Genomic DNA, 27,891 nt, shown 5'->3' with positions numbered 1-27,891 from the left:
GCTCCACCTCACATGGTGTCAGATCCAAGAGAGTATAATGATACTAATCCAAGGCATTTTACCCAGCATATCTTGTCCCTGACCCTGGAGCAATTGGTGCTGACAAAGGAAGACAAAAGTGCACATTGATGTCCCATTTCTCTTAGCTGCACGTGTTCACACCCATACAAGAGTCCATAGAGCCAGCCAGCTGGCAGTATTTTTCTAGCAAAGCAGCTTACTAATCTTGCAAACTCTCTGATCATTATTTCTCTGAAATCCAAGCCATGATTAAACTTGGTGAATTTGTGGCTTGTGAAGAGAGAAGGTCCTGAACGACATTTGAAGGCGGCCTGACCTTCACGTTCCACGTTCGTCACTCTGCCAACCTCTTTCTCACATCTCAGTTTGCTTTGATTTTAAATCCTCATTTCTCTGTGACCACCAAGCTGTCTACCCCAAACCCACACCCCCAACTCTATCGAGCCAGCCTGAAAGGAAGTCCCGACTTTGAACTGTGTGCCCACTCTGGTTCAGTTCACTCAACGCTTGAGATTTAAAACAGCATCACTGAGTAAGGAAGGAGAACGTTCATTAGTGTTCTTACTCCTGATCATTGCCCAGTGGCTGGTGGTCAAAGTATTACTGACTTCCAAGGTCAAATAATCCACTATGGTTCATGCCCCAAAGGGCGATATGAGCAACTGTGATGATTTTGTAGGACCACCTCATTTAAGTACGGAACACCAAGTTAGGTGCTCAACTCTCAAGCAAGCTTTGAGTAAATGAGGAGGAGGGGTTGGGTGCAAATGTTGGGGCAATGTTTAGAAGGGTTTAAAAGCTGGTTCTATGTTAAGATGGCAAACAGCTGGTTTGTGATTTTTTTATCCTTCATCTTTTGCCAGTGCTTTTAACTTCACGCACGGTTGGCTCACGAGGTTATATAGGTTGGCGTACACACAAGAGGTGTGAAAAGCTTCTTAAATTTCTGAATCAGAAGCAGGTCCTGATCCCTAATCATTCCCCCCTTCCCCTTCAAACTCAACTTTCCAAATGGACAGTCTGTCATTTAACTTCCAAATCTGTGCAGTTTTACTGTACGATCTTTCCCTACTATTACATTAGATGCAATAAATTAGACCATTTTGGAAGCTTTTATAAAATGCTCTCACACAAGACAGTCTGGTTGTCCTCTCCAAGATCTCTTTCCATTTCATGTTAACATTTTACCTTTAAGTTTGAAAATTCTTGAAACTACTCTTTAATTTTTCTCATTCATTGCCCTGCAGAAGGTGCTGGTGAGTTTGAACCTCTGCAACCTTTGGGGTGTGCCGTCAGGTAGGGAATTCCAGGATTTTGATCCAATGACCCGAGAGGAACAGTGATATATTTCCAAGTCAGGATGGTGCATGGCTTGGAGGTGATCCTGTAGGGAGTGGTGCTCCCATAAGCCTGCTGCTCTTGCCCTCCTATATGGTGGAGGTCACAGGCTTGGGAGGTATGTCAAAGAAGCCTTGAAGAGTTGCTGCAATGCCTCTTGTGGATATCCAAATAAAATGGGCCCCCTTTCACTTCTCCGTGGCTGATTATGTTGATTGGATCGCTTTTTGTCTTCTGTATTTGAGGGCAGCAACACTGGAAAATTATTCCATTTTTTGCCAAAAGAAAAAGGCCTTTTGCACAACTCTAATTTAAAGTCAAACAGTTCGACAGGCTTTTTCTGAAGCGCAGGGGTTTCAAAGATTACATTCAGGAATTTGTGATACTTACCTCCCTGGTTGAAGCACTGGGTCAAAGGATCTCCATTCAGAGTGACCTGTCGAGTGTGTCTTCTGCAAGCAAACATAACAGCAAGGGGTCAGGTTCAACAGCAATCCATTGAGATCTCAGCCCAAAGCACTCTCTTTTATCCTGTGGTTTATTTGAATTGTATCCAACAGCTAAGAGTTCAGATGCCTTGTGTCAATGGCCAAATCTGTTGCCTCAGGAAGGTTTTGAAAGCTGCCCAATCCAAAGTGGTTACCTCACAGATAGTCTCATTATGTGGTGAAATTAGAGGGTAATAATTGCATTTAATAAGGGAGGGCGTGTTGGATGTTTATATATAAAATGGATCCCCAGGAGATTTATAAACTGGAAACTAATCCAAGACTTTGAGGTGTTTACAAAGTATATATACTTATTATTTCAATGAATGACCACCAGTGAGCTACAAGCAGGGATTTAAATGAGGGGTTAGTGTGGATTATTTATAGAGAATTGGATACTAGAAATGAGTGATAGACCAGGATTTAATTGAGGAGTTTAAGTGCTTTAAATATGAAATACTCAATATGAAATTTCATAGAAAATATGAAAACTGAGCACGTATTACTGGAGGATTTTGAACCTTATTTTTTTCCAGGGAGTACTATTTCTCCTGGAGTTCAGTGGCTGTTTCTTTTTTTTTTATTAAAGCTGGTAACTGGAGCCATGCCAGGTATCAGCAGCTAACACATTGCATTACTATACCAGTATAACAATAGTTCACGTGCAGGAATATACATAGTTTGGAGCACATAATTAGGTACCAAAAAAATAAGGGGATGCCTGTGTTAAAGGGCTAATGATTACTCTACACTGTGATTATTCAAAGCGTGTAACTGATGTACAAAACAATTGATATATTCACGTAATTCTGAAGATGCTAGTCCACATTTTGAGTAGTAACCATGTTACAAATCCAGTGACAGAATCATGAATATTTAACACCAGTTAAACGACACTTGCGTAAAACTTGCAATGTCTCTCATTCCGATGCTTAAGAAAAGGTGTGCCATTTTAATACCTTGTAGGGCTCAGAAGAGATTTACCGGGATGTTGCTGAGTATAGAGGGTTTGAGTTATAAGGAGAGGCTGGATAGGCTGGCACTTCTTTCACTAGTGCATAGCAGGTTGAGAGGTGATCCTAGAGAGAGTTATAAAATCATGAGGAGTATAGATAGAGTTTATGGTAGGTGTCTTTTCCCTAGGATAGGGGATTTCAAAACTAGGGGGCATATTTTTAAGGTGAGAGGAGACAGATTTAAAAAATACACGAGGGGCGAATTTTTATACATTCGCGTGTGGAATGAGCTTTCTGAGGAAGTGGTGGATGCGGGCACAGTGACAACGTTTAAAAGATACTTAGATAAGAACATGAATAGGAGAGTTTTGAAGGGATATGGGTGAGGAGCAGGCAGGTGGGACTATTTTATTTTGGGACTATTTTATTTTGGGATAACGTTCACATGAACTGATTGGACCGAAGGGTCTGCTTCCATGCTGTACGACTCTGTGATTCTGTCAAGATTATTTGGTGAACTAGGAGCCTGCCTGAGTGTTAATTCTTTGATGTTTCCTGATGATAAAGACCAAACAGGAAGGTTTTAAAGCAGCATTTTAAAGGAGGGAAGGGAGGTTACAAGGTGAAGAGATTTAGTGAGCGTATTTCAGAGCGCACCACCTCCTGGCAGAAGAATACACAGCCAACAGCGTTGGCATGATTAAATTGGAGATGATGAAGAGGCCAGAATTAGAAGTGCAGGGTTGTGGGAGTGGAGTAGATTAGAGACAGGGAGGGACAAAACCATGGAGGGATTTGAAAATGAGGATGAGAATTTTAAAACTGAGACATTGCTTAAGTGAGAGACAGTGCAGGTTAACAAGCATTGTCGATATGCTAACAGAATTTGGCGCAAGTCAGAGGTTTTGCTAAGTAGAATGTGAGGGGCCAGTCGGGAGTGCATTAGAATGGTCAAGTCTGGGGGTAACAAAAGGCATGGCTGAGGGTTTCAGCAGCAAAATTGTTGAGGCAAGGACAGAATCAGGCAAAGTTATAGAGGGGATGGTTTGATCAATTGTGTTAGAGGCTGCAGACAGGTCAAGAAGAATGAGGAGGGTTAATTTGCCTTTGCCACCAACTACATTGTGTTTTGTGACTTTGACAAGAGCCATTTCAGCAAAACTTTTATTGGAGGGATTCAACTGTGGAGTTCTGGGAAGTGACAACATGTTGGTGGAGGATGAGGAAATAGGTTAGCTAAACCTATTTCATTTCTGGGATCAAACATTCCCCAAGGCTGACAGAATACTAAATCCAATAGGGAATTTGGAACAAACCTCTTTATTCATACAGCATAATTGGATGTAGAAATTAGCACCATGTGGAGTAGTGAGCCAATAACATGGAAGCATTTAAGATGATGTACATGAGGGAAGAATGAATGGAAGGTTATGATGAAAGGGTAAGATGAAGGGGTATGGGAAGGGTAGATAAAATGTGCAGAATGAAGACCAGCATTAACCAGCCCCAGGCCTGTTTCTGTGCTGTCCCGTTCAATGTAATGGCTCCTCTCTGTAGTAGCTGTGGAGTTGTTTCACCCAGTTCCAAATAGGTGTGTGCCACTAGTGCAGCACCCCTAGTCTGGACCAACTGGCCTGTTCATTCAGAATGACTGCCATGCAAAATGCAAATACTACATCAGTGCATTGCTGAAATTTGGGTTGAGGCACATTACTGGGAGCTGAGAAATTCTACAACTGAGTCTCCGTGTTCTCTCAAAGAAATGCATGCTGGCACATAAAATGCTCCTCATTTCTTTTGCCATATCTCTTGATTGGTGAATGCAAACCCTATTACCCTGGTAATCCACAGACAAGTGTTCAATCTTAGCAATGCTCAGCAATACACTGCAGTACTTACTCAAGGGTGGTCAGCGGTAAATTGGAAGCAAAGTGATGTTGAAATGCTAAGATGAAACTGTATTTGATTTGACCTCCCCCTGAGTCAAGTTCTGGAAGGTGGAGAGGGAAGATGGTGCACACGGGCACAATCTGAGGCTAAATGCAGTGGGCTTTTCAGGCATTGGTAAGGCCACACTTGGAGTATTGTGTACAATTCTGGTCATCCTGCTATTGGAAGGATGTTATTAAACTTGAATGGGTGTAAAAAAGGTTTACAAGGATGTTAGTGAGACTGGAGGATTTTAGTTATGTCCCTGGAGCATAGGAGGCGGAGGAGTGACCTTACAGAGGTTTATAAAATCATGAGGGGCATAGATAAGAATAGGAAAGGTCTTTTTCCCACAGTAGGGGTGTTCAAAACTGCAGGGCATAGGTTTAAGGTGAGAAGGAAAAGATTTAAAAGGTACCTGACGGGCAACTTTTTCTCACAGAGGATGGTGCATGAATGGAACGAGCTGCCAGAGAAAGTGGTAAAGATGGGTAAAACGACAACATTTATAGAGTCATACAGCACAGAAATAGACTCTTTGGTCCAACCAGTCCATATTCCCAAGATAAACTAGTCCCACTTGCCCGTTCCTGGCCTGTATCCCTCCAAATCTTTTCTATTCATGAACTTATCCAAACATCTTTTAAATGTTGTAACTGTACCATCACTTCCTCTGGCACTTCATTCTACATATGAACCACTCTCTGTATAAAAAGTTGCCCCTCATGTCCTTTTAAAATCTGTCTCCTCTGACCTTAAAAATATGCTCCCTAGTCTTGAACTCCGTCACCCTAAGGAAAAGACACCTGCCATTCACCTTGTCTATACCCCTCATGATTTTATAAACCTCAAGAAGGTCACTCCTCAACCTCCTAAGCTTCAGTGAATAAAGTCCCAGCCTTTCCAGTCTACTTTTAAAACTTACACCCTCCATTCCCAGCAACATCCTGGTAAATCTTTTCTGAATCCTTTCCAGTTTAATAATATCCTTCCTATAACAGGGTGACACAGTCCTCCAGAAGAGACCTCACCAAAATCCGGTACAACCTCAAAATGATGTCCTGACTCCTATACTCAAAGGTTTGATCAATGAAGGCAAGTGTGCTAAACGCTTTCTTAACCACCCTGTCTACCTGTGATGTAAATTTCAAAGAATTATGTACCTGAACCTCTCTGTTCCACGACACGATCCAGGACTCTACCATTAATTGTATAAGTCCTGCCCTTGTTTGCACTACCAAAATGCAATGCCTCACATTTATTCAAATTAAACTCCTCAACCCATTGACCCAGTTGATCAAGATCCTTTTCTAATCTTAGATAACCTTCTTCACTGTCCACTATACCACCAACTTTGGTATCATCTGCAAACTTGCTAACCATACGTTCAACGTTCTCATCCAAATAATTTATGTAAATGACAAACACAGGTGGACCCAGTGCCAATCCCTGTGGATCACCGCTGGTCACAGGCCTCCTGTCCAAAAATCAACCCTCCACCACCACCTTCGGTCTCCTGCCGCTAAGCCAACTTTGTATCCAATTGGCAAGCTCACCCTGAATCCCACGCGATCTAACTTTACTAATTAGTCTACCATGCGGAACCTTGTGAAAGGCTTTACCAAAGTCCAAGTAAACAATGCTTACCTAAAATACATTTGAACAGGTGGGATGTTAGGAAAGGTTTAGAGGGATATAGAACATAGAACAATACAGCACAGTACAGGCCCTTCGGCCCACAATGTTGTGCCGAACTTTTACCCTAAACCCAAGGTCTATCTAACCTCCACCCCTACCTTATACTCTCATCCATATGCCTATCTAATAGCCACTTAAATGCCCTTAATGAGGCTGACTCCACTACCCTCTCTGGCAGTGCATTCCACGCCCCTACCACTCTCTGAGTAAAGAACCTACCTCTGACATCTCCCCTATATCTACCTCCACTCACTTTAAAACTATGCCCCCTCGTAATAGCTACCTCCACCCTAGGAAAAAGTCTCTGGCTGTCCACTCTATATCTCTGGTCATTCTGTACACCTCTATCAAGTCACCTCTCATCCTTTGTCATTCAAAAGAGAGAAGCCCTAGCTCTCTCAACCTTTCCTCGTAAGACCTTCCCTCCATTCCAGGCCACATCCTGGTAAATCTGCTCTGCACCTTTACCAATGCTTCCACATCTTTCCTGTAATGAGGCGACCAAAACTGGACACAATACTCCAGATGTGGCCGAACGCAGGCAAATGGGACTAGTTCAGTTCAGAAACCCTGTCCGACATGGACGAGCTGGATCAAAGGGTCTGTTTCCATGCTGTATACCTCTACGACCGTAGCCAGCAGCTAGTCGTGAATTCCTCGTGTCTGGGTGAGCTGGTTAAGGTGAGAAAAAGCAGCAGGAGATGGGGGTGTCATTAATTTTGAAAAATATTTTGCAATATCCTGCGTGCGATACCTGGCCTGTGACAGACAGGCCAAGGTCAGGGTTTTTGTACGTCCAGGCAGTTATGGTGCGTACACGTTGATACGCTGACAAGATGACAAGCTGACAAAACATTACTCCATGCAAAGCAATTACTGTAGCAACTGACTGACCTGCGACTGCTGGGTAGGTAGGTGCTGCAAGAGCTTCCGTTCCATGTGCAGTAAGGGTCCCTTGCCAAGCAGCATTCCGCACAGCCCTTACCGTACAAATCACACTGGTACAAGGAGACCTGGGCCAAGCCAGTCTTTGAGCCCAAGTACAACCACTGCTGCAAATGAAAACCATAGTCATCAAATAATTTCCTTTAAGCTCAGGTCACAGCGCAGCAAGAGCCTATTAGGCCCATTCTGCTTGTGCCAGCTCTTTGAAAGAGCCGGTAATTCAGTCCCATTCACTCCCCCTTCTTTCCCCATTGTCCTGATGGCGTTTATCTTTCTCATACGTCTGAAAAAGTTACTGTTGAACCCATTTCACCTTCACAGAGCGCCCGCCAGAATGTGACAACTTACTTTAGGACAGGGGCTTATGGAGAACTTTCCTGCTCCTCCTCCAAACAGTGATGTTGGGACCTTTTACATCCAACTGAGAGTGTAGACAGGGTCTCGAGTTTATTGTCTTATCTGAAAGGGCTGTGGCGGTGCAACACTCGCTTAATGAAGCGTCAGTCTGAATTTTGTACACCAGTCTGGCTCTAGGGCTTGCTCTGACATCGAGAAAGTGGCGTGGACGTTGAGCAAGAAAGATCAGTGTGCTAAAGTCAGTGGGCAGAATGGCACAGGACAGTGTGCCTAGGGTATTCCATTGAGATACCAACTACATACGGGAGTGTGCAGGTATCACAAGTGCCCAGGGTCTTCCACTGAGATTCCCAGGACTCTGTAGGAATTCAAGTTCTCTGGTATAATCCTCTGAGAGACACAGAGATAGAGACACTCACAGACTCAATAGCTGCTCGCTAATGTTAGTGAGAGTTGTATGTGATATATGGGTTCTGAATCCTGAAAAGATGTTTTGGTATCTGGAAATCCCTCCCAATATTCAGCCTATCAGTTTTAATATGCAAAGTGTAGATGGCACTCCCAGTTTTCTCCTCCGAAGAGGGGGCATGAAGGGATCAGAAAGCAACATTGCTGTAAATGCTTGACCGTCAGACACCAGTTATCCCCGCGGCAACTTTTCTGTCACCTCCTGCTTCAAACTCAAAAGGCCAGAAGGATTGAGAGGCCCCACTTTCATGGTCTGCACTCGCACTGAAAATCAAAATCATGCGAGCTTTTGCCCTTCTGCTCCACAGAAGAGCTTCTGTCCTCCCCGAGCTTGCCTTGGGATACCTGTAGGATGGGTGTACTACCCCAGTGCCACTGTCCCCAGATTGGGTCACACCTGGTACCTCAGGCACTTCCAGCACAGTTCACCTCGCTGCCTCACCAGTTCAGTGAAAAAAGAGCTACTGTTTAATTTCTGCTCCTTTTAACTGGAAGCACATATTACTCAGGGCACGGACTCCCCCCTCAGAGTGGTGTGGTAGAGTATGAGGTCATTTGCCCAGGTGCTAAGCTACCAAAATACAGCCTGAACACACGATTGAGAAAAACAAGTCTGGCATGGGCCAGGATATTTTTTTTTCCTCCAAGAAGTGTTGATGCTTGTGCTGTACAGCTGGGCGTTGTGAAATCCTGTCAATCTTTCTCATAATTGGATGCAGTTAATAAGTTGCTGATTTTAGAAGTTACACAATTAAATGTGAACTTTTGGACTCTGTCAGCAATGAGAAGTACTCTCCAGTCTATTACTTCCCGGAAAAAATGTTCATAGTCTGTCACTCAGGATGTTGCGATCTTGAATTCAATGCGACAATTTAATTACGGCTTATCACAAATAGCGATCAAATATCCAGAATGTGTTTGCTTACCCGCTTTCTTGACAGGTTCAGTGAAGTGATGGGTGATTTGTCCTGAAGAGAAATTAAATCACAGTAAGAGGGTGGCGCACTATTCATGATGTTCAGAGTTGAAACTGTATTCTGTCATTTTTGTTTAAGGCTCAGAAGCAGCAGTGAACAAGGCAATTTGAATATGTCCTTCAGGGAAAGAAAACCTGCTGTCTTTAACAAGGCTGTCCTGCATGTAATATTAGTGCGTTACCTACTATCCTTCTGAAGTGTCTTAGAAAACCACTCATGAGAAATGACAACATTGGGGTGGAACAGTGGCTTATGGTCAGCACTGCTGCCTCATAGCGCCAGGGATGTGGGTTCAATTCCATCCTCGGGTAACTATCTATGTGGAGTTTGCACGTTCTCCTTGTGTCTGTGTGGATACCCTCTGGGTACTCTGGTTTCCTCCCACAGTCTAAAGATGTGCAGGTTAGGAGGATGGGCCATGCTAAATTACCCGCAGTATGTAGCCTGGGTGGATTAGCTGAGGTAAGGGCAGGGGGGGTTGGTGGTTGTGGGATGCACTTCAGGGGGTCAGTGTGGACTCAATGGGCTGAATGGTCTGTTCCCACACTATAGGGATTCTATGATGATGATAACAAATGCTGGTCCAATCTGTGAACTAGTAACATATCTTTTCCCTATGGTAGAGAACATCACTGTGTGAGCTTGTTTTGTGCCCTCAGGTCTTTCTTTAGATAGAGAATAATGGGTCGGCCTCCTTACTCCTGAAACCCCTGAAGAGTGGAGTCTACATCAAATGGTTAATGCAAAGGGTCCTTTCTGATCTGTTCTGTTCTGATCTGAGCACCCACCCCCCACCCACCACCACATTAAGTGTCCAGACATGGCCCTTTATTGTAGTTGGGCTAGGAGAGAGAACAAAAAGTAAATTTTCCTTCTCTGTTGTCTGGGCTTTGCTTCAATCAGATGGTCAAGGGTCTGATTGGTTAAGCAACGCCACAGGAGCAGGCTCACACAGCGGGCGGAAATACATTTCAAAAGAGATGTAGTACCATAAAAGGCTCTCAATAAGAGCCGGTATTCTGTCTAATCTCCTGGCAATAGAAATTCAGCAGCCGGCATTCATGTAGGTTTTAGCACAGCAGGCCTTAGTTTGGATTTTTCGATATATCTCATGCCAGACAGGTCCCTGGGGTACAGAAACCCACGGCAAGCACACTAACATGACTTGCCTGACTGAAACCACATAAACGTGCAAGTGATTTGCCAAAAAATATCTTTATTAGGATCATGCACACATCAGGAACATTACTAGGTTGCCTAAATATACAGTTTCTTTGCACTGGTCTCTCCCTGAACTGAGATCCCTTTGTTCCTCAGACGAATTAACCTGAATTTCATTCCCATCAGTCCTCTAACTCCACTGAGTGTTGGCTCCATCTCTTCTGTTTCCATTTCACAGTTTTTCTAAGCTTTCTGCCAATTTAAATCAGATGGCTCTGTTTGACTGTGATTGGACCCTTTCATTTCTCGGCCTCAGCAGTGGGACCATGTCGGGGGCAGGTGTGGCAGGGATCTTGTCCACTGGAGAGCTGGCCAAGGCACCTCCCCCCCGCCACCCCCGCTACCTCTTCCAGGGAAGGCCCACTGCAATCATATTCCAAGCGGGCACTGGTGAGACGCCCGATGGGACTTTGCTCGGAATTGAGACACCGGGGCACAAGTCCCGTTCAAAGATAGCAGCTGGCCTGAAAGTGCGCTCCCAGAATTCTGTGAGGATTAAGCAAAGCGGTTTGTTTGGGAGTTAGGGGAAGTAATTTCTCATGTCGGGAGACTTGAGGAGAGGGGAAGTAGGGCATTGGAAACGACATTCAGTCCCTTGTTGAGGCAATGTGAGCCTTTGAGTGAGGGACGCCTCTTGCAGTCAGGTCAATCCTAGCGGTGGTCCTTAATTGACCACTTCAGGACTTGAATTGGCATTGGGACAGGAAGGGTGACCATGGGCCTTCTCACTCAGAATTTAATTCTAGTGGAGGTAGGAAGCAGTGGGGCTTGTGTTCACCACTGCCCTATCTAATTAAGTGTCTTCAAGACAGTCTTCTCTGAGGTCAGAGGATTCTGTGCAGTATCTCTCACACTGGCTGCACTTGATCTCCAAATCTCCTGCATATTTTCTCATAGCCTTTCCACCACAACTGGACTTAATACAGCCCTGACCCAGTTCAAGCCTCCTCATGGGGCATGAGGATTTGAGGGGCAAAAAATCTGCAAAGGAAGATCGACAGGTTGAGCAATTGGGCAAGGAAGTGGCAAAACAGAGTATATCACGGGTAGATGTGAACTATGTCTGGCAGCATGTCTGGCAGCCGCTGTGGAGAGAGAAACAGAGTTAATGTTTCAAGAACAAAATTCCTTCTTTGGTCTGTTATTCTGTTTCATGAGGGGCTGGGACATGAGTAAAGAAGTCTTGCTGTGATAATACAGGTCTATGGTGAGGCCGTACCTGGAATAGGTTGTAGACTTGCTCGCCGAGCTGGTGTGTTTGATTGCAGACGTTTTGTTACCCTGCTAGGTAACATCATCAGTGCGCCTCTGTTGAAGTGTTGGTGTTCTGTCCCACTTGTTATTTATACGCCTTGGTTTGCTGGGGTGATTGGCATCACTTCTGGTTCTGTTTTTCAGTGGTTTATATATCAGGTCCAGTTCAATGTGTTTGTTGATGGAGTTCTGGTTGGAATGCCAGGCTTCCAGAAAGTCCCTGGCATGCCTCTGCTTGGCTTGTCCAATTATGGATGTGTTGTCCCAGTCAAATTTGTCTCCTTCTATGACCATGTGCATTGAGACCAGTGAGAACTGGTCGTGTCTTGTGGTGGTTAGTTGGTGTTTGTGTATCCTTATCCTTCCAGCTTGGCCTAGGTAATGTTTCTCACAGTCCTTGCATGGTATTTTCTATATTACATTAGTTTTATTGGCTGTGGGTATGGGATCCTCTATGTTCATCAGTAGCTATCACAGGGTGGTTGTTGGTTCGTGGGCTACTCTGATACCTAGGGGTCTGAGTAGTCTTGTGGTCATCTCTGATAAGCCCCTCTTGTACGGTAGGGTGACTAGTGTGTCTGGCCGTGTTGTGTCTTCTTGTTGTGGTCTGTCACGGAGGTAATGGCGAATTGTGCAACCACCCCAGCAAACTGAGGCATATGCATATAAATAACAAGTGGGACAGAACACCAACGCTTCATCAGGAGGCAAATTGATGGTGTTACCCAGCAGGGTGACAAAATGTCTGTAACCAAACATACCGACTCGGCGAGCATACCTACAGCCTCATCCACAACCCAAGTTACACATCTCAAAAACTTTAAACATACCTGGAATATCTTAGTCAGTATAACCTCTGTAATTAAGGAGGGGATATGCTTGTCTCAGAGGCTCATTAGATAAATTCCTGAGATGGCAGGATTATGCCATGAAGAGAAATTTCATGGAGCACTTTTTGGAATTAGGCAGAATAAGATATATGAGTTCATACAAGTCTCCCTTCTCCACCGGAAAGCCTAGAATCAGGGATCCTAATCTCACTATAAAGGTTCGACCTGTTTAGTCTCAGATTAAAAAAGCTTTCTTCTCTCGGGATTTCGAATCTTTGGCATTCTCTACCCTGATGCCTATGATTGCTATGCTGTTGAAGGCGTTTCAGACTGTGATTAATAGAATTGAGAAATATAGGAATGGGTTGGGAAAGTAAGGTTCATGGCTGTTCTTTTACCTGATCTGATACAATGGTAGAATAGGCTTGAAACACTGTACAGCTGCTGTTCCCTACTGTCTTCTTCCTTTATTCTCCTCTTCATGTCTGCGTTTCCCACACACTCCATCACTCCATCCACGTCTCCCCGCACACTCCCTTGCTCTGTCCCTGTCTTTCTGCACAGTCCCTCACTCCATCCCTGTTACCCCTCACACTCCCTCACTACGTCTAGCTGTCTCCCTGCCCTTCCCCTTCATGCCTAGTTCTTCTTAAACCTCACAAATTGAATTTGAAAACATCGTAACATGAAACTACTTTGTGCTGCTGTTGGGGACCATTATCCCCCCAACTGCAGCACCATTACCGTTGATCTGTTTGCAATTTTGACCACTCCCATCTCAGGCGCTCTGCTGTACTCAGTTGCAGCTCGATCAAGGCTAAAGCATGAATGGAAGGGAATGGTTGGGTCGCTTCAGGAAGCCGTGGAATGAGTTTCATTCAGTTACCTCTGTAACTATTCCCACTTACCGGGAATACTTCCAACTCCTCTAAAATGATCTCTTCCACCTCCTGGTTTGCTTTGGGAGCATAGATTGATTTCAGGACCACCCCAGTATCTGTAATGAAATAGAATAGAACGTTCAGCCGTTGTTATAGAGAGTGTGGCCTGCACGCACCAGAGATTCAGTGTCCCAGTATAATCAGTAAGGGAGGAGCAGACATTCCAACCTATAATATCTGGCTAGGCCCTTTACTCTCTCTGCTTTCATCAATATCCAAAACAAGCACACAACCCTTGTTTGAACAGATTAAACAGTTCTTGCTTAAATATGCCAGGAGGTGGAAAGCTGAATTACTTTATTGCTAACTGCAAACAACACTAGCAAAATAAAACTTAAGGTTGATTTTTCTTTGAAAAACATATAATTATTCCTAAAGCTCTGGCTGGTCTGAGAACATGAGACAGGCTCCACATTCTGAGGTAAAACTATAGAACCAAAGATTCCAACTCATTTCTGCATTCACTAGCAATGAGCTCCAACACTACAGAGCACCAATCAACAGGGATTGTAGGTAATATTTCATGACATTGATTGCTGTGTACAACAAATTCATTTATTACCTGGTGATACAAAAGTTTATCTCACTGATCTTTTAGGTTCTACCCAGGTGGATTGAGTGTGAGTTTCCACATCTGCTGACTGCAAGGGAACTATCTATAGCAAAGCACAAAAATACAATTTCTGGAGTAGAATCCAATGCATGGAAAGCTTGAGGAATGGACAGATTGCTCTGGTGTTCAGGAAGCCAGAGCTCTGGCCCCTGAATAGTGGAGTGGGATCTAGTGGGTTATATGTGCCCAAGAAATATGGCAATGACAACACATCTACCTGAAGAGCAATTGAACTAATTCCGCTGGCAAGAAGGTTGTGAGTCAGGCTCACGCAAGGAAGACAGCGACAATGAGGAAGACAGGAGAGGATGGATGAAGGAAAAACAGGACCGATACATTACTTGACTGCTTCAAAATATCAGGAAGGGTTCTCCCTGGTTTTCCTGAAATTGGCCACAGCTTTTCTACCTACTATTTCTGTCACCCAGGCATTAGCATTATAACCTATGGAAAACTTTGGTACAGAAAACAGGGGTAGTGGTGAACCTAATGTGTTTTTTTCCCTACATTTCTTTCTCTACTTCTGTCTGATAGGTAGGGAGGTATTTATTAGCCTGATATTGGTAGGAGTACACTGCAGTGAGGATCTCTAGTGGTGGCAATGGTAGTGTCTCTACAGCTGGGCCAGAAAGCTTGGATTGAAGTCCCACCTACTTCAGAGTTGTGTCAAACACATCTGAACTGGTTTGTTAAAAAATATTTACACTTCACACGACCAGCAATTTATGACATGTTTACGGTGACCTTCTGCCAGTTTGCACTGGAGATGCCCATATCTAGAGCTCATACATTTACCAGAGGAAGCCAATCCAGTCATAGAATCTTTGAATCCCTACAGTATGGAAACAGGCCATTTGGCCCATCAAGTCCACACTAACGCTCCAAAGAACGATAACCCAAACTCACCCCCTACCCTTTCTCTAACCCTGAATTTCCCATGGCTAACCCACCTAGTCTGCATATCTCTAGACACTACGGGCAATTTAGCATGGCCAATCCACCTAACCTGCACATCTTTGGACTGTGGGAGGAAACCCACGCAGACACAGGGAGAAATGTGCAAACTCCACACAGTCACCTGAGTGTGTGAAGCCTACAAAGCACATGGGTATATTTGGCAACCATTCTGCCTTCTTGAGAGGTTTACATCTTGCACATGCTGTAAGGCTTGTGTAAAATATTTCAGAAGATTGCAACGTGAGTTGTTTTGCTGTGGGGAGATAAGGCAACCCCTAAATAGTCCTTTATGTGCAACTGATTAATCATTAAGGTGACACAGGTATTTCTATTATAACGCATGTTTTGTTAACACGAATTGGCTGTAATGCGATTGATGAATAGTGGACAGTGTTTGGATAACGTGATCTTTCTGCTGTAAAGGTATAGTGATTTCCCTATTAAGCGATTTTCTATAGTGCAAGGTCACACAGAAAACAACTATCGTGTTATAGGAGAAACACCTGTAATTTAACTTAAATGCAATACCCCATTGTCAAGTTGTTATGAGCAGTTAATTTGTTTTGGGAGATGTAGTTTAGAAAGGTTATTATTGGCTATGTACCTGTTCCAATAAACATCACGTCATATTGTCCATCTACAGCCTCAACCCGATCCACGGCAATCCGGGTAAATTTGTAGTCCACACCAACTTGCATTAGCACTGGCTGCTCGCTCACAGGGTAGACAGAGTCACGCATGAGTGGATGAGTCCGAATGAAGAAGATTGCTTCATCTGGATATTCACGAGTTGACTTAAAGCTCCCATAGGTGCTGCTGGGACACTGCAAGCAAATAACAAGTGAAAGTATAAGATTATGACAGATAAGGCTTTGCAGTTCCAGGCTTTCATACAATGGTCACCAACGATTGAGAGATTTCTGGAAGATGGTATCAAATAAATGATAGGGAAAGCTCTGAAACTGGTTTGCTGTGAAAATGTGAGGTGTGATCAACAGCAGACCACATTACCTTAAATTATTGTTAACTCTGAGCAATTTGTCCAGATGGCCTGATGAATATTTTGTTCATAACTTGACATTATTAATTCTGATTGGTGTACAATTGATTTGTCAAAGCATTTATGTTTGAAACAGGATTATCTCATGGATCAGGGCTTTTAAGAATAAAGAATTGTCCAGTTCTCATGAAGAGTCCCTCATAATGCTTAAATGTGCCAGGGTTTATTCTATTTTTTTTCAAATGGGTTTCCAGCTGTTGAAATCAAAATCCGTTCCTGTTAATGTCTTCAGTAATTTATTACAGTTATTAAAGTGTCATCACTCTTGCGGGCAAATGTGCCAGCCAATTTCTGAACAACAGGAAAAATAACAAATGTAATAAGTGGCCAGTTAATCTACTTTCAATGTGTGGGCTCAAGGGTGAATGTTGGCCAGAACCGCAAAGGGAGTTTCCTGTTTGTCTTCGAGTAACTCCATGAGATCTTCTACATTGACTCAATCAGCCATTGTAATTTCCAATCTGAGAGATAGCACTCTGGGAAGGAGGCCAGTGCTGGGTGGGCGAGACTCATGATTAGCATTGCTAATGGAGACATTAATGTTGTTGCCAGACTATCCCTACTTCTTTCTGCATTTCTTCCCCAATCGATGGGACAAATTGCATGAGAACTGCAAATGGATTGGATTTGATGCCTTTTTTTTAAAATTCTCCCACACATTTTGTCCTCTTTTACCATTTTTCAGGTACATGGTTAATGAGTTAGTTAGCTCATTTGGCTAGATGTCGAGCATGTAGGTTCAATGGTGGGCGCTAATTTTCCTGCTTGCAGTGAGGTGAATTTGGGACTTGGCTCCCACCCTGAGCAACACAAGTTACCAATGCCAAAAACTGTCAAGAAGATAGCTCAGATGAAGAACGAGCAGGCCACAGATGTGCCTTCACACTAAGAACACATGACATGGCTTGATGACCTGCAAGCTTATGTTAAGGCCATGTAGGGAATTTTCCCAGACTGACACACCAGACAACAAAAAGAATTTCAGTTTCAAATTAACGAGATCTACTGACTCATAGAATCCTTGCGGTGTAGAAGCAGGCCATTCAGCCCTTCAAACCTCCAGACAGCATCCCACCCTCTCCCTGTAACCCTGCAGTTCCCATGGCTAACCCACCCAGCCTGCACATCCCTGGACACCATGGGCAGTTTAGCATAGCCAATCCATCTAACCTGCACATACAGTCATAGAGTAATAGAGTCATACAGCACAGAAACAGACTGTTCAGTCCAGCCAGTCCATGCCCAACATAATTCTAAATTAAACTAGTCCCATCTGTCTGCTCCTGGCCCATGTCCTAAACCTTTCCTGTTCATGTACTTATCCAAATGTCTTTTAAACGTTGTAATTGTACCCATATCCACCACTTCCTCAGGAAGTTCATTCCACACACAAAACACCCTCTGTGTAAAAAAATTGCCTCTTATGCCTTCTTTAAATCTGTCTCTTCTCACATTAAAAATGTGTCCCCTCGTCTTGAAATCCTCCATCCTAGAGAAAAGACAACTACCCTTCATTATTTTATAAACTTCTGTCAGGTCGCCTCTCAATCTCCAACACTCCAGTGAAAAAAGTCTCAGTCTATCCAGCCTTTCTTTATAACTCAAACCTTCTATACCTGGCAACATTCTGGTAAATCTCTTCTGAACCCTCTCCAGCTTGATAATATCCTTCCTATAACTGGGTAACCAGAACAGGACACAGTATTCTAGAAGAGGCCTCACCAATGCCCTGTACAACCTTAACGTGACTTCCCAAATCTTACACTCAAAGGGCTGAGCAATGAAGGCAAGCATGCCAAATGCCTTTTTAACTACCCTGTCAAAATGTAACGAAACTTCAAAGAATTATGTACCTGCACCCCTCGTTCCTCTGTTCTACCCAAGGCCCTACCATTAACTGTATAAGCCTACCCTTGTTTGTTGTACCAAAATGCAATACCTTGCATATATCCAGATTGAACTCCATCTGCAATTTTTCAGCCCATTGGCCCATTTGATCAAGATCCCTTTGTCATCTTAGAAAACCTTCTGCACTGTCTACTATGCCACCAATTTTGGTGTCATCTGCAAACTTACTGACCATGCCTTCTATATTCTCATCCAAATTATTTAAATAAATGACAAACAAAAGAGGACACAGAACTGATCCCTGTGAAACACTGCTGGTCACAGGCCTCCAGTCCAAAAAGCAACCCTCCACTATTACTCTGTCTCCTGTCATTAAGCCAATTATATATCTAATTGGCAAGCTGACCCTGAATCCTGTGTGACCTAATTTTGCTAGTTAGTCTACCACGCATCTTTGAACTGTGGGAGGAAACCCACGCAGACATAGGGAGAATGTGCAAACTCCACACAGACAGTCACCTGAGATTGGGATTGAACCCGGGTCCCTGGTGCTGTGAGGCAGTAGTGCTAACCACTGAGCCACCGTGCTGCCCTAAACTAGACTCCTAGAACTTCTTCCTAAATTCATATTGTGCAGAGCCGATGGCACTAAGTTGCCTCCTGAACTGGATGTCTTTGCATGCAGCCTGCTTCTGCTTCTGTCTGTCTTCTCCAATTAACTGTGACCTAGAAACTGCTCTTCAACAAATTTTCAACGATACAGCCCAGAGCACACTGCTCACTGGGAGTGCACACTGCCGCAGAGATTATTAATATTACTCACTGTTCCAGGGCGAGGGAAGGGGACACGTCCTGGATACGTCACCCACTTGTAGTCAGGGCCCTCTTTGTGAGCAAATTCTCCTTTGAAGGCCATGATAATGTCAGCCATCTTGTACACACAGACTGCCGACCCATTGAGAATATTGCTGGAAAGAAGCAAAGAAATTGGCACTAGATTTACATTTATATTAATCTCCTCCCGTATGAATCTTCTAATTAGCACAAGGACGAAGGAATCATGCTCCAAACTCTTGAAGTTAAAATGCTCTCCTAACTAATTCTTCCAATGGGTTCAACCAATTGCTTTGAGAGTGTGGTGAATTTATTCTGAATTTAATAAATCCTTTGTTGTATCCAGGTGCCTGTCTGAACTGGGCTGCAGAACGGTAAGCAGCTGATAATCCAATCTGGCACTTTTATAGATAAGAAGGTGTAGAGCTGGATGAACACAGCAGGCCAGGCAGCATCAGAGGAGCAGGAAAGCTGATGTTTCTTCAGAAAAGAAGGGTCCAGACCCAAAACGTCAGCCTTCCTGCTCCTCTGATGCCGCCTGGCCTGCTGTGTTCATCCAGCTCTACACCTTGTTATCTCAGATTCTCCAGCATCGGCAATTCCTGCTATCTCTGGCACTTTTATAGGCTCTTATAGTGGAGAAGGAGGCTATATGGGGAGGTAATGTAATGGTGGTAATGTCACTGTCTAACAATGCAGAAACTCAGGCTAATGCCCCAGGCCAAAGGGTTAAAATCCTAACAAGCAGCTGGTGGAGCATAAATTCAATTAATATACTCAAACAAAGTTTTTAAAATACCTGGAATTGAAAGCTAGTCTTGGAAGTGATGGCTAGAAACTACCATCTATTGTTATAGAAACCCATCCAGTTCACTAATGTTCCTAAGAGAAGGAAATCTGCTCTCCTTAATCACCCTGGTCCACACGTAACTTCAGAAACACAGCAATGGGGTTCACTCTTGACTTGGCAACCAGGCATTAACAACAATTGCTGGCCTTGCCATAGATATCTACATCCCATGAATGAATGAATAGAAATAAACTAATCCTACCCCCATTTTTTTTTCAGTCTTCTGCAGAATTTTCCTTTTCAAGACGGTATCCAATTGCTTGTGGGTTTCCTTCACTCTTATTCATAGCTGCAGTGAACTATTAATGGCTCACAGTGTTCTCCATGCTCCCACAACTTAGGGGACTTCCCCACATCTTAGCGCCAATACTTAGTTATACCTACAGATTCCTCGAAGCTCCTCCTGAGGTTGTGTCTTCTCTGCACAGGGCTATCCTTGACTTCTCATCAAGCCCGAATCATCTTATTTACGATACACCTGCTAACTCCTAGAACTTTTTCCTGAATTCAGACTGCACTCCTCAGGAGCACAACTTAACTGAATGTTTCTGCATGCAGCCTGCTTCTGCCTCTGTCTAACCTTCTCCAATTAATTGTGAGCTAGAAACTGCTCTTCAATAACCTCTGAAGAGTTTTGTGTGACCCACCGAAAGTCTTGCAACAATAACCACCCTTGCTCCACAGTCAAACGCAGCAACCTCTTGAAACTGGTCGCTGAATGTTGCAATGTTCACCGGCTCTCGGAGCGCATGGTGCATACCAAAACCAAAAGGAAATTCATCTTCCACACACAAGGCAGTGGTCCATGATGTGGCCAAGCACTTGCTTTCTCAAGGACAATTAGGGGCAGGTCACAAATGCCTATTTTGTCTGCAAATAGCACAATCCAAAATGTTAGTTATTTTAATCCAATCTTCTCAAAATGAAGATCGATTGCTTGGTTGATAAGGTGTGTGAAAACACAAATAGTCATTGTAATATTATGCCAACCCTGACCAGTCTACAAATGCCACACACCTTGTGGCAATCCAGAATATGAAACCCTGGGCTTCCTGTGTACTTTGCTGACAACATGCTGCGTCAGGAATGATAATTGTGGCTTGTTTAGAAACTTTATCTGCTCTATCAGAGCTGCTGATAGCTGAGATTGATTCTTGCTGCCAAATGGAGCATTAACACATCAAAAAATTGACAGACAAAATATCAGCAGACATGTTGCCGGAGAGAAAATCCTTATGACCCACATTCACTTCCAGTCAGTGACATGTTGCCTCACATGCAGACAACAGCAAATTCCAGTGGCCGCATATCTCTTTGCTTTCAACTTAATTCAGATCTCTTCAGATTCAGATCGGCACCAATTCTGAGAGAACCTGCATTGATTTCCAACACACCCATACAATCGCTAAACTGTCTTTGCCTCCTGGCTCCCCCGTCGTCTCCGATTTAAAATCACACCCGAAAGCAGAACACTGAGGATGCTGGAATTTAGAACAGAAAATGCTGAAAATACTCAGCAGGTCTGACAGCGACCATTCTGTCTCCACCAACGCCGAGAGACCTGATAAGTGTTTCCAGTCTTTTTCAAAATCTCATCCTCATGTTCAAATCTCTTCCTAGTTTTTCCCTTCCTTTGAAGGGTAAACTTTTTCACCCTAATATTCTTCTGAGAAACCTGCTTTCCTCCAATTCTTATTATGGTGTTTCTCGCTTCCTTCAGTTCCCCCATTGGCAGCTGTAGACACTACATTCTGGGATTCTCTCTCTAAACCTCGCTGTTGTGATGCCCCATTTTGGACCAAGCTCTAAATCACACTTGCAAATATTTTTCTTCGGCCCACTGTCAGCCCTTATTTAATTACACTCCCATGAAGCACCTTGCAGGTATTTTACATGACAGCTACCACATAAATGCAAGTTGTTGTTGTTCTTGAACGGTTTAATCTGGTTATTAGCAAAAAGTTTAATGCCCTTTTTAAAGGCTTATCCAATAATGGAGATTGATGGCTAGGTGTTATACCTTCATTGGAAGATAGCAGTAAGAATCATTCTCCTCAGGACAGGACTAACAGTGGGAGGAGACATTACAGAAAGAACCTGATTATCTTACGCCACAAAGTACAAATGAAAGGTCACATTTACAGGCTCCACTAAGAGCCAAGTGAGTAAAAAGGTATGTTACAACTCGATCAGGTATTGTCAATCACTGTGACAACAGACATTTCTATACACATGTTGTAAACTGGAATCGAATCAGAAATTGCTGGAAAAACTCAGTGGCTCCGGCAGCATCTGTAGATAGAAAAGCAAAGTTAACGTTTCAGGTCCAGTAACCCTTCTTCATTTTGTTTTTGTAAAGTGGAATGATAGACAAGTGATGGCAGGGGCTCAGATTTGTTGCCATCACAAGACTGACCAGGAATCTCTCCCATTCTTATCGGTCGTAACATGGAGGTGCTGGTGTTGGACTGGGGTGGACAAAGTCAGAGGTCACATGACACTAGGTTATAGTCCAATAGGTTTGTTTGGAATCACACAAGCTTTCGGAACGCAGCCCCCGCACCTGACATAGGTGTTGGACTGTAACCTGGCGTTGTGTGAATTCTTATTGGCCATCATTGGCGTACGTCAGAAGGATCTGTAGATTGATACTCATCCTGATATGGACAGGTGGTTTTAAATGTACTTTCCTTGGCTTTTCACACGGAGGCACATTCACTATTCACTGCGACCCCAAGGTAAAAGGCAGACAAGGTTAAACAAGTAAACTGTGATCAATGTAAAGCCCACAGACTGTAGGATGGATGGAAAGCTCTAAAGGAATCAAAATCTGAGGGATGCAAAGAGGTGGCCCACGCTTGAGGATCTGGAAGTTCAGGAGGTTGCATAACGAAACTGAATTGAAAATGACGAGGATAAAGAAAGGTAGAAACATTTAAAGAGAAACAGTCAGGTTTATTGAACTGTTCTTTTCAAATATAAGTTGGCACTAAGAATATGGATAGCACTGTATCACCACTCCCCTCTCACTAATATAGCTACACATAGTGACTGAGAGGAGATGATGGAATATTTTCCCTGGCATTCATCACTGGAGACTATATTGTTATAAGTCATAGAATACCTACACAGTGTGGAAGCAGGCCTTTTGACCCCATCAAATCCACACCTACCTTCTGAAGAAGTCCCAGCCCCCTACCCTATTACCCAACATTTCCTGTGGCTAACCCACCCAGCCTGCACATCCCTGAATACTATGGGCAATTTAGCATAGCCACTCCACCTATCCTGCACATCTTTGGGCTGTCAGAGGAAACCCTCGCAGACACGGGGAGAGTGTACAAACTCCACACAGACCGTCACCCAAAGCTGGAATTGAACCCAGGTCCCTGGCACTATCAGACAGCAGTGCTAACCACTGTGCCACCTCAAGCAGCTGGAATTGTTTGTGTGTGTGCTGTTTGTATACAGCTTTCCACCGCTGAGTGTAGTTTCTCAGTGTAATCACACTGATTTGACTAGAAGATTGCTGTCGTTTTAATCATGAGTTCTGTCGACGTAAATAAAGGTACTATGGTGGGCTGGATTTTCTGTACAAGGTTAGGGCACAGATGGATGACCCTATCCAAGCCCCTCGATGAGGGGAACAGTCACCAGTTGGGATCTTCATTGAGCCACCTCTTCCAATAACATGGAGACAGATTCCCAGCAAGTGAGATCACAAAGCTGATCAGTGCTAATCAGAGGCATTTAGGCTTAAGATGAGCAGTAGGCCACAATAGCTGCGAAGTAACACAGAAAGTGCTTCAATTCTGTGTTCAACTCTAGTCGCCACATTACCAAAAGGACATGGAAGCTTTGGAGAGGGTGCAGGAGAGGTTTACCAGGACGCTGCCTGGGTTAGAGGGTATGAGCTACAAGGAGAGGCCAGAAAAACTCGGGTCGTTTTCTCTGGAGCGGCAAAGGTTGTTGGGAAACTTGATAGAAGTCTATAAAATTATGAAATGCATAGAAAGGGTTGACGCTCAGAATCTTTTTCCCAGAGCTGAAATGTTTAAAACTAGGGAGCACGCATTTAAGGTGAGAGGGGGAAAGTTCAAAGGAGATGTGAGGGGCAAGTTTTTTTACACAGAGAGTTGCAGGAGTCTGGAACGTGCTGCCAGGAATGGTGGTGGAGGCAGATATGATAGGGATGTTTAAGGGGCTTTTAGATAAGCATATGAATATGCAAGGAATGGAGGGATTATGGACCATGGGCAGGCAGCAGGGATTAGTTTAATTTGGCATCGTGTTCAGCACATTGTGGACTGAAAGGCCCATTTCTGCGCTATACTGTTCTTTGTTCTATGTTCAAAACGCAGGAGATTACAGCAGTGGGGAATTATCTCCACTCTATGCCTGTATGTAACCATATTAATGAGAAGGAACTAATGATACCATCATTCACTGTCCACCAAACCTTTCATTAAAGAATGGTGCTTGTGTCTTGACCAGTGTTGGGAAGTGGGGAAATCATTCTTTATATTAGGGAAAAACTATTTAGAAATCCTAGCGCAGCGACTGCAGTGTTCAAACAATTCCAGTCTTTCATCTGGGAAAAGCTGTCATTTTAAGAGGGATAATCAGAACTTTGACATAAATAGCCCCAAAACTGTTGTGGTGCAGCACTTCAAAATAAAAATCAAGCTCTGTGATTGTTGGCAGACATTAAAAAGTATACGTGTTTTAAACTGTAATTTGGTCATCCTGACCAAGATGGGAAACATTGATTTCCCCCAACGCTTCCACTTCGAGACTGTACAATGGGTTTCATTTGAATATTCAGGGAGGAGAATGTATACTGAAAATATACAAATTGCTCTCTGTCACCACACCAACAGCACGAGTTTGGATCAAGGTCATGCTTCCGCTTCCCTCAGAGATGAACAAATAAACAAGCCCATTATCAACAGATCGCAACCTTTTGAAGAGGCACTTTATAGTTTCCGAACTGCAAGCAACCATGCAGGGGGTCGGCACTGAACTCTCAGATAAGAGACTGCGGGCTTTTTGTGCAGCTTCATTCATGTTAACCAAGGTGAAACTCTGGCTGGGATTCCCATACTGTTTTCCCTCTTTGTAAACCATTCAGTTTGCAGTTTGAAGGAGCTGGATCTTGCTGTTTGACAAAATAACCATAACTGCCAGGTCAATGATTATCAAAACGGTTATTTTGTTTCATGCTTCTTACAGCCCAAGTCCCACCGTGCACTCAACTCCCATCCAGCAACAACTTTGTTTGCATTTATATAGAACCTTCAACGTAGTAAACGGTCAAAGGTGCTTCGCAGTGGTGTCGACAATACTAATAGTATATTTACAATGACATTAATATAATGAAACATTGAGCGGCATGGTGGTTCAGTGGTTAGCACGGCTGCCTCACAGCACCAGGGACCTGCGTTCGATTCCACCCTCGGGCGACTGTCTGCGTGGAGTTTGCATGTTCTCCACGTCTGCTCAAGTTTCCTCTGACAGTCCAAAGATGTGCAGGTTGGGTGAATTGGCCATGCTAAGTTGCCCATCTTGTCCAAGGATATACAGGCTAGGTGGATTAGTCATGGGAAGTGCAGGGTTAGGGGGCTGGGTCTGAGTGGAATGCTCTTTGGAGGGTCAGTGTGGACTCAATGGGCCGAATTGCCTGCTTCCACACGGTAGGGATTCTGTGGAACAGATCAAAACACTTGAAAGAGGCATGATGAAGCAAAATAGAACTTTGATCCCTAAAAATATTTAAAAAGTAGGTCGATGGATTTTTGGAAGAGGAGTTGAGGCCCAGGGCAGATTGGCCATGATCTTATTGGAATGGAGGGGCAGGCGTGAGAAGCAGAAATATGGCTCCTCCTGCTCCTAATACTTCTGTTCTTCGGTGTAATTAAAATCGGAGGTATATGAAAGCTAGAATTAGATGAGCAAAGATACCTAGAAAGGTTGTGGGGCTGAAGAAGATTACAGAGATAGATAGGAGCAAGACCATGGAAGGATCTGAAATTAAAGATGAGAATTTAACTAAGAGTTAATACAAGTCAGTGACATCAGGTGAAAAGGACTTAGCACATATTAGGATATGAACAGCAGCTCTTTGGATGATAAAGTCTATGCAAAGTAGAATTTGAGATCAAATTTGTCAAGCCTTCTTTAACTTCCAAACCCATGACCTCAACTAACTCCAAGAACATGGGTAGCAGATGCATAGGAACAATGCCAATTGCAAGTTCCCTTCCAAGCCATACACTATTTTCACTCAGTGACAATGAAGGGACGGTGATATATAATACAATATATAATATCACTGTCCCTTCATTGTCCCTGAGTGAAAATCTTGAAACTCCATCCCTAACTGTGGTGTACTTGACCCCACTGATCTGGACTACAGCAATTCAAGAATGTGGCTCACCGCCACCTTCTCAAAGCCAATTAGGATGCCCCCATCTCACCAAAGAATACAATCCAAAACCAGCCAGGAGTGTGTTGGAATGGTCAAAGTCTACAGATACAAAACCATTAATGAAGGCTTCAATATCTGATGAGCTGGAGCAGAAGTTGGGCAATGTTATCGATATGGAAATAGGTAGTTCTTCGTGATGGCATTCAGATGCAAGTTGGTACTGAGCATAAAGAGGGGTTATTAAGACAGGTGACCGAAGATTAGTCAAACAGGTAGGTTTTAAGGTGCATTTTAGACGCAAAGAGATGGGCGGAGAAGATTAAGGAGGAGCAGCCCAGGGCTTCAAACGTTGAACACAGGGTCATGGTATATTAGGATGAAGGAAGTTGAAAATGGATTGGAACCTAGAGTTGGAGGGCTGCAGAGTTCTTCAGTTTTTGTAAGTAGGTTGCTTCAATCTTAGAGACACTTCAGCCTGAATGATTGCTCCTGTCAATTTTTTACGGTTCTCCAACTGACCCCATCAGTGAAACACATGAGTTTTGGATTATACGCGAGATCGGGTATTATTAATTAGAACCCAGTTTTCATGATAGTATTGACATGATTTGTGTTTTTTTTCTCTCTACAGGGCTTTGATGCACCTATAGGCTGAAGCTTTCCCATGGACAGGGTTCTCACCTGGATGTTGTGAAAACTCCATATATCAGCGGATTTTTTTTGTCTTTCCCATTGAGCACGAAGGCATCCTCTGTAAAGGAAACAGGCGCATTGATATTAACAGTGTATAATAAGCAGAAACCCTGACCTCTGTATCATTACGCCAAGGAAAGAGTCTATTTGACCCTGTTGAGTTTGTGCCTGACCTTCAGACTTACTGTGATTGTACAACAACAGGATCTATACGTAACATCCATCTATGTCCTCTGGGTGATCCACAGTACTTTAAAACCGATGGCTCACCTTTGATGTTCAACCACTGTTATAAACCAGGCAAACATGACAGCGAATTATCTCCCAACAGGGTATCACAAACAGCAAGTGATTGAAGGGCCAGAGCGTGAAGGTTGAGGATGAAATATGGGCTAAGAGGCCACAGAGAATTCCCCTGCTCCTCTTTAACAAGGCGGGTTTTTTTTTTACAGTCATCAAAGATGGCAGCTGCACTCAATATTTCTTCTGAAAGATGGCACCCCCATACTGCAACATTCCCTTGGCAGTGTAATGAAATGTTGGCCACTATAGAAGCTGGTGTCATGGGCTTGAATTTATGGTCTAGTTGACTGTAAGTTAGAAATCAAATGGGTGCTCACACCAGTAATATCTGTGGCATTCACTCAATCTCCTATCATTTCTCTAAGATCTTCACTAGGTTATGGCTGGAGATTCCCCCAAGGAAATTCAACCACCATAAGCTTCGCAAGAACATTAAAGTTCCAAACTCAAAGGTATTTTAAATTAGCCCACCAACTGGGTAGAACAACAAATGGAGGATGTTCCAAGCTACAAGCCTTTCCCACTTTACCTGTATTCCCTTACCCACCCCCACACAAAGATGATTCTGATTGGTCCTCCCACCCAATATCACTTTGATTGTTCTTTAGGTTCAAGGTCTGTTCCCACCCTCAGCGGCCATTCTGTAATAGCACAAATCAAGTCACTGTCCTTAAAGGACCTGAACTGGAAGGAGTTTGGTAAAGTAATTTCAGTATTTTTACCGCATCAGTCACTGTATTATTTCACTACCTTTTTGCAACAGTGGTTGCGTTGAGAAGGAATGTGCACTATCAAGCTTGTGGACGTTTATAAACAAATAGTGAAGCATGTTTACTATCCCATCGACTCTATCTTCCAATCGCTCCTGCCCGTATGCTTCCAT

At 43.6% G+C, this 27,891-nt stretch overlaps 1 protein-coding gene across 2 annotated transcripts in view; it reads right to left on the bottom strand.

Annotated features, from left to right (window-relative positions):
* sema3h (sema domain, immunoglobulin domain (Ig), short basic domain, secreted, (semaphorin) 3H) overlaps positions 1–27,891 on the bottom strand; it is a 152,952-nt gene that overhangs the window by 8,998 nt on the left and 116,063 nt on the right. Inside the window, exons 9-15 of one of the 2 annotated variants that reach the window (XM_048606598.1) lie at positions 26,694–26,763; positions 18,725–18,869; positions 15,598–15,817; positions 13,391–13,479; positions 9,127–9,168; positions 7,325–7,482; positions 1,750–1,811 (exon numbers count right to left, since the gene is read on the bottom strand). In XM_048606598.1, the coding sequence (XP_048462555.1) occupies positions 1,750–1,811; positions 7,325–7,482; positions 9,127–9,168; positions 13,391–13,479; positions 15,598–15,817; positions 18,725–18,869; positions 26,694–26,763 (786 nt within the window). The remainder of the gene's footprint in view (positions 1–1,749; positions 1,812–7,324; positions 7,483–9,126; positions 9,169–13,390; positions 13,480–15,597; positions 15,818–18,724; positions 18,870–26,693; positions 26,764–27,891) is intronic. The other variant, XM_048606599.1, reaches the window with a different exon arrangement.

Source organism: Rhincodon typus, chromosome 16 (assembly GCF_021869965.1).
Source record: "Rhincodon typus isolate 14 chromosome 16, sRhiTyp1.1, whole genome shotgun sequence".
NCBI lineage: Eukaryota > Metazoa > Chordata > Chondrichthyes > Orectolobiformes > Rhincodontidae > Rhincodon > Rhincodon typus.
The sequence above is the reverse complement of the archived record's forward strand: the minus strand, read 5'-3'. Positions and strand labels throughout refer to the sequence as shown.